Raw genomic sequence first — 7500 nt, 5'->3', positions numbered from 1 at the left:
TCATCAAACACTGGACAAACGAGGAGAGGAAAAACATGTCTGACGTCATCAACACTGGACAAACGAGGAGAGGAAAAACATGTCTGACGTCATCAACACTGGACAAACGAGGAGAGGAAAAACATGTCTGACGTCATCAACACTGGACAAACGAGGAGAGGAAAAACATGTCTGACGTCATCAAACACTGGACAAACGAGGAGAGGAAAAACATGTCTGACGTCATCAACACTGGACAAACGCGGAGAGGAAAAACATGTCTGACGTCATCAACACTGGACAAACGAGGAGAGGAAAAACATGTCTGACGTCATCAACACTGGACAAACGAGGAGAGGAAAAACATGTCTGACGTCATCAACACTGGACAAACGAGGAGAGGAAAAACATGTCTGACGTCATCAACACTGGACAAACGAGGAGAGGAAAAACATGTCTGACGTCATCAACACTGGACAAACGAGGAGAGGAAAAACATGTCTGACGTCATCAACACTGGACAAACGAGGAGAGGAAAAACATGTCTGACGTCATCAAACACTGGACAAACGAGGAGAGGAAAAACATGTCTGACGTCATCAACACTGGACAAACGAGGAGAGGAAAAACATGTCTGACGTCATCAACACTGGACAAACGAGGAGAGGAAAAACATGTCTGACGTCATCAAACACTGGACAAACGAGGAGAGGAAAAACATGTCTGACGTCATCAACACTGGACAAACGCGGAGAGGAAAAACATGTCTGACGTCATCAACACTGGACAAACGAGGAGAGGAAAAACATGTCTGACGTCATCAACACTGGACAAACGAGGAGAGGAAAAACATGTCTGACGTCATCAACACTGGACAAACGAGGAGAGGAAAAACATGTCTGACGTCATCAACACTGGACAAACGAGGAGAGGAAAAACATGTCTGACGTCATCAACACTGGACAAACGAGGAGAGGAAAAACATGTCTGACGTCATCAAACACTGGACAAACGAGGAGAGGAAAAACATGTCTGACGTCATCAACACTGGACAAACGCGGAGAGGAAAAACATGTCTGACGTCATCAACACTGGACAAACGAGGAGAGGAAAAACATGTCTGACGTCATCAACACTGGACAAACGAGGAGAGGAAAAACATGTCTGACGTCATCAACACTGGACAAACGAGGAGAGGAAAAACATGTCTGACGTCATCAACACTGGACAAACGAGGAGAGGAAAAACATGTCTGACGTCATCAACACTGGACAAACGAGGAGAGGAAAAACATGTCTGACGTCATCAACACTGGACAAACGAGGAGAGGAAAAACATGTCTGACGTCATCAAACACTGGACAAACGAGGAGAGGAAAAACATGTCTGACGTCATCAACACTGGACAAACGAGGAGAGGAAAAACATGTCTGACGTCATCAACACTGGACAAACGAGGAGAGGAAAAACATGTCTGACGTCATCAACACTGGACAAACGCGGAGAGGAAAAACATGTCTGATGAATCCTGGTTCCTGTCGCTTGATGCTGATGTCAGAGTCTGGATTTGGACCCATCCTGTCTGCTGTCAACAATACAGGCTGGTGGCTGTTGGACCCATCCTGTCTGCTGTCAACAATACAGGCTGGTGGCTGTTGGACCCATCCTGTCTGCTGTCAACAATACAGGCTGGTGGCTGTTGGACCCATCCTGTCTGCTGTCAACAATACAGGCTGGTGGCTGTTGGACCCATCCTGTCTGCTGTCAACAATACAGGCTGGTGGCTGTTGGACCCATCCTGTCTGCTGTCAACAATACAGGCTGGTGGCTGTTGGACCCATCCTGTCTGCTGTCAACAATACAGGCTGGTGGCTGTTGGACCCATCCTGTCTGCTGTCAACAATACAGGCTGGTGGCTGTTGCACCCATCCTGTCTGCTCTCAACAATACAGGCTGGTGGCTGTTGGACCCATCCTGTCTGCTGTCAACAATACAGGCTGGTGGCTGTTGGACCCATCCTGTCTGCTGTCAACAATACAGGCTGGTGGCTGTTGGACCCATCCTGTCTGCTGTCAACAATACAGGCTGGTGGCTGTTGGACCCATCCTGTCTGCTGTCAACAATACAGGCTGGTGGCTGTTGGACCCATCCTGTCTGCTGTCAACAATACAGGCTGGTGGCTGTTGGACCCATCCTGTCTGCTGTCAACAATACAGGCTGGTGGCTGTTGGACCCATCCTGTCTGCTGTCAACAATACAGGCTGGTGGCTGTTGGACCCATCCTGTCTGCTGTCAACAATACAGGCTGGTGGCTGTTGGACCCATCCTGTCTGCTGTCAACAATACAGGCTGGTGGCTGTTGGACCCATCCTGTCTGCTGTCAACAATACATGCTGGTGGCTGTTGGACCCATCCTGTCTGCTGTCAACAATACAGGCTGGTGGCTGTTGGACCCATCCTGTCTGCTGTCAACAATACAGGCTGGTGGCTGTTGGACCCATCCTGTCTGCTGTCAACAATACAGGCTGGTGGCTGTTGGACCCATCCTGTCTGCTGTCAACAATACAGGCTGGTGGCTGTTGGACCCATCCTGTCTGCTGTCAACAATACAGGCTGGTGGCTGTTGGACCCATCCTGTCTGCTGTCAACAATACAGGCTGGTGGCTGTTGGACCCATCCTGTCTGCTGTCAACAATACAGGCTGGTGGCTGTTGGACCCATCCTGTCTGCTGTCAACAATACAGGCTGGTGGCTGTTGGACCCATCCTGTCTGCTGTCAACAATACAGGCTGGTGGCTGTTGGACCCATCCTGTCTGCTTTCAACAATACAGGCTGGTGGCTGTTGGACCCATCCTGTCTGCTGTCAACAATACAGGCTGGTGGCTGTTGGACCCATCCTGTCTGCTGTCAACAATACAGGCTGGTGGCTGTTGGACCCATCCTGTCTGCTGTCAACAATACAGGCTGGTGGCTGTTGGACCCATCCTGTCTGCTGTCAACAATACAGGCTGGTGGCTGTTGGACCCATCCTGTCTGCTGTCAACAATACAGGCTGGTGGCTGTTGGACCCATCCTGTCTGCTGTCAACAATACAGGCTGGTGGCTGTTGGACCCATCCTGTCTGCTGTCAACAATACAGGCTGGTGGCTGTTGGACCCATCCTGTCTGCTGTCAACAATACAGGCTGGTGGCTGTTGGACCCATCCTGTCTGCTGTCAACAATACAGGCTGGTGGCTGTTGGACCCATCCTGTCTGCTGTCAACACAACAATACAGGCTGGTGGCTGTTGGACCCATCCTGTCTGCTGTCAACACAACAATACAGGCTGGTGGCTGTTGGACCCATCCTGTCTGCTGTCAACACAACAATACAGGCTGGTGGCTGTTGGACCCATCCTGTCTGCTGTCAACAATACAGGCTGGTGGCTGTTGGACCCATCCTGTCTGCTGTCAACAATACAGGCTGGTGGCTGTTGGACCCATCCTGTCTGCTGTCAACAATACAGGCTGGTGGCTGTTGGACCCATCCTGTCTGCTGTCAACACAACAATACAGGCTGGTGGCTGTTGGACCCATCCTGTCTGCTGTCAACACAACAATACAGGCTGGTGGCTGTTGGACCCATCCTGTCTGCTGTCAACAATACAGGCTGGTGGCTGTTGGACCCATCCTGTCTGCTGTCAACAATACAGGCTGGTGGCTGTTGGACCCATCCTGTCTGCTGTCAACAATACAGGCTGGTGGCTGTTGGACCCATCCTGTCTGCTGTCAACAATACATGCTGGTGGCTGTTGGACCCATCCTGTCTGCTGTCAACAATACAGGCTGGTGGCTGTTGTACCCATCCTGTCTGCTGTCAACAATACAGGCTGGTGGCTGTTGGACCCATCCTGTCTGCTGTCAACAATACATGCTGGTGGCTGTTGGACCCATCCTGTCTGCTGTCAACACCATACAGGCTGGTGGCTGTTGGACCCATCCTGTCTGCTGTCAACACAACTACAGGCTGGTGGCTGTTGGACCCATCCTGTCTGCTGTCAACAATACAGGCTGGTGGCTGTTGGACCCATCCTGTCTGCTGTCAACAATACAGGCTGGTGGCTGTTGGACCCATCCTGTCTGCTGTCAACAATACAGGCTGGTGGCTGTTGGACCCATCCTGTCTGCTGTCAACAATACATGCTGGTGGCTGTTGGACCCATCCTGTCTGCTGTCAACAATACAGGCTGGTGGCTGTTGGACCCATCCTGTCTGCTGTCAACAATACATGCTGGTGGCTGTTGGACCCATCCTGTCTGCTGTCAACAATACATGCTGGTGGCTGTTGGACCCATCCTGTCTGCTGTCAACAATACAGGCTGGTGGCTGTTGGACCCATCCTGTCTGCTGTCAACAATACAGGCTGGTGGCTGTTGGACCCATTCTGTCTGCTGTCAACAATACAGGCTGGTGGCTGTTGGACCCATCCTGTCTGCTGTCAACAATACAGGCTGGTGGCTGTGGTGGAATGGTGTGAGGAATGTTTTCCTGGCGCATGTTAATGTCCCTCGAGAACCAGTTGAGCAACGTTTTCACGCCCCAAAGAATTCAGGCTGTTCTGGAGGCAAAGGGAGGGATGGCGGGTCTGACTCCGTACTTGATGGGTGTACAATTGAAGTCGGAAGTTTTACATCCACTTTAGGTTGGAGTCATTTAAAACTCGTTTTTCAACCACTCCACAAATTTCTTGTTAACAAACTATAGTTTTTTTTTGCAAGTCGGTTAGGACATCTACTTTTAAACGCCACAGCGACTCTGAAAACATCGTCGCAGACCGAGCATCAATAGAAACGTTTTTGGGATGAGATCGACATCCCCAACTCCCCAGAGAATTCAGGCTGTTCTGGATAGGCGTTTCCTAATGAACCGATCCAGGGTGTGTTGTGTTGTTGTGACCTCCGCACCACCAGGTGGAGCTGCCGCGCTCCGATGGCGAAGCGTCGCGGCGGGGTGGGCGTGGCTACCTGGAACGGTTTCCTGTACGCTATCGGAGGACATGACGCTCCCGTCTCCAGCCTGGAGTCACGACTCAGCGACTGTGTGGAGAGGTCAGTGGGCAGCGGTCTGTGTGGAGAGGTCAGTGGGCAGCGGTCTGTGTGTGGAGAGGTCAGTGGGCAGCGGTCTGTGTGGAGAGGTCAGTGGGCAGCGGTCTGTGTGGAGAGGTCAGTGGGCAGCGGTCTGTGTGTGGAGAGGTCAGTGGGCAGCGGTCTGTGTGGAGAGGTCAGTGGGCAGCGGTCTGTGTGGAGAGGTCAGTGGGCAGCGGTCTGTGTGGAGAGGTCAGTGGGCAGCGGTCTGTGTGGAGAGGTCAGTGGGCAGCGGTCTGTGTGGAGAGGTCAGTGGGCAGCGGTCTGTGTGGAGAGGTCAGTGGGCAGCGGTCTGTGTGGAGAGGTCAGTGGGCAGCGGTCTGTGTGGAGAGGTCAGTGGGCAGCGGTCTGTGTGGAGAGGTCAGTGGGCAGCGGTCTGTGTGGAGAGGTCAGTGGGCAGCGGTCTGTGTGGAGAGGTCAGTGGGCAGCGGTCTGTGTGGAGAGGTCAGTGGGCAGCGGTCTGTGTGGAGAGGTCAGTGGGCAGCGGTCTGTGTGGAGAGGTCAGTGGGCAGCGGTCTGTGTGGAGAGGTCAGTGGGCAGCGGTCTGTGTGGAGAGGTCAGTGGGCAGCGGTCTGTGTGGAGAGGTCAGTGGGCAGCGGTCTGTGTGGAGAGGTCAGTGGGCAGCGGTCTGTGTGGAGAGGTCAGTGGGCAGCGGTCTGTGTGGAGAGGTCAGTGGGCAGCGGTCTGTGTGGAGAGGTCAGTGGGCAGCGGTCTGTGTGGAGAGGTCAGTGGGCAGCGGTCTGTGTGGAGAGGTCAGTGGGCAGCGGTCTGTGTGGAGAGGTCAGTGGGCAGCGGTCTGTGTGGAGAGGTCAGTGGGCAGCGGTCTGTGTGGAGAGGTCAGTGGGCAGCGGTCTGTGTGGAGAGGTCAGTGGGCAGCGGTCTGTGTGGAGAGGTCAGTGGGCAGCGGTCTGTGTGGAGAGGTCAGTGGGCAGCGGTCTGTGTGGAGAGGTCAGTGGGCAGCGGTCTGTGTGGAGAGGTCAGTGGGCAGCGGTCTGTGTGGAGAGGTCAGTGGGCAGCGGTCTGTGTGGAGAGGTCAGTGGGCAGCGGTCTGTGTGGAGAGGTCAGTGGGCAGCGGTCTGTGTGGAGAGGTCAGTGGGCAGCGGTCTGTGTGGAGAGGTCAGTGGGCAGCGGTCTGTGTGGAGAGGTCAGTGGGCAGCGGTCTGTGTGGAGAGGTCAGTGGGCAGCGGTCTGTGTGGAGAGGTCAGTGGGCAGCGGTCTGTGTGGAGAGGTCAGTGGGCAGCGGTCTGTGTGGAGAGGTCAGTGGGCAGCGGTCTGTGTGGAGAGGTCAGTGGGCAGCGGTCTGTGTGGAGAGGTCAGTGGGCAGCGGTCTGTGTGGAGAGGTCAGTGGGCAGCGGTCTGTGTGGAGAGGTCAGTGGGCAGCGGTCTGTGTGGAGAGGTCAGTGGGCAGCGGTCTGTGTGGAGAGGTCAGTGGGCAGCGGTCTGTGTGGAGAGGTCAGTGGGCAGCGGTCTGTGTGGAGAGGTCAGTGGGCAGCGGTCTGTGTGGAGAGGTCAGTGGGCAGCGGTCTGTGTGGAGAGGTCAGTGGGCAGCGGTCTGTGTGGAGAGGTCAGTGGGCAGCGGTCTGTGTGGAGAGGTCAGTGGGCAGCGGTCTGTGTGGAGAGGTCAGTGGGCAGCGGTCTGTGTGGAGAGGTCAGTGGGCAGCGGTCTGTGTGGAGAGGTCAGTGGGCAGCGGTCTGTGTGGAGAGGTCAGTGGGCAGCGGTCTGTGTGGAGAGGTCAGTGGGCAGCGGTCTGTGTGGAGAGGTCAGTGGGCAGCGGTCTGTGTGGAGAGGTCAGTGGGCAGCGGTCTGTGTGTGTGTCTGTGTGTGTGTGTGTGTGTGTGTGTGTGTGTGTGTGTGTATATACCTGAAGGGATGTGTGTGTATACCTGAGGGGATGTGTGTGTGTGTGTGTGTGTGTGTGTGTGTGTGTGTGTTGTATACCTGAAGGGATGTGTGTGTATACCTGAGGGGATGTGTGTGTGTGTGTGTGTGTGTGTGTGTGTGTGTGTGTTATACCTGAAGGGATGTGTGTGTGTGTGTGTGTGTGTGTGTGTATATACCTGAAGGGATGTGTGTGTGTGTATATACCTGAAGGGATGTGTGTGTGTGTGTATATACCTGAAGGTGTGTGTGTGTGTGTGTGTGTGTGTGTGTGTGTGTGTGTGTGTACCTGAAGGGGTGTGTGTGTGTGTGTGTGTATACCTGAAGGGGTGTGTGTGTGTGTGTGTGTGTGTGTGTGTGTGTGTGTGTGTGTGTGTGTGTGTGTGTGTATATACCTGAAGGGATGTGTGTGTGTATATATACCTGAAGGGATGTGTGTGTGTGTGTGTAGGTACGACCCCCAGACGGATGCGTGGACGGCGGTAGCCCCCATGAGTATCAGTCGTGACGCTGTCGGTG

The 7500-nt window shown here is 54.2% G+C and overlaps 1 protein-coding gene across 1 annotated transcript in view; it reads left to right on the top strand.

The window, feature by feature from the left end:
* LOC106597778 (kelch-like protein 5) overlaps positions 1 to 7500 on the top strand; it is a gene marked incomplete at its 5' end in the record, with an annotated part of 20606 nt that overhangs the window by 10119 nt on the left and 2987 nt on the right. Inside the window, 2 exon segments of the mRNA XM_045711553.1 lie at positions 4929 to 5066; positions 7433 to 7500. The exon segment at positions 7433 to 7500 is cut by the window's right edge and continues 104 nt beyond it. Coding sequence (XP_045567509.1) covers positions 4929 to 5066; positions 7433 to 7500 — 206 coding nt within the window.

This window comes from Salmo salar, unplaced genomic scaffold, assembly GCF_905237065.1.
Source record: "Salmo salar unplaced genomic scaffold, Ssal_v3.1, whole genome shotgun sequence".
NCBI classification, from domain to species: domain Eukaryota; kingdom Metazoa; phylum Chordata; class Actinopteri; order Salmoniformes; family Salmonidae; genus Salmo; species Salmo salar.
This window is presented reverse-complemented; position numbering and strand designations above follow the sequence as displayed.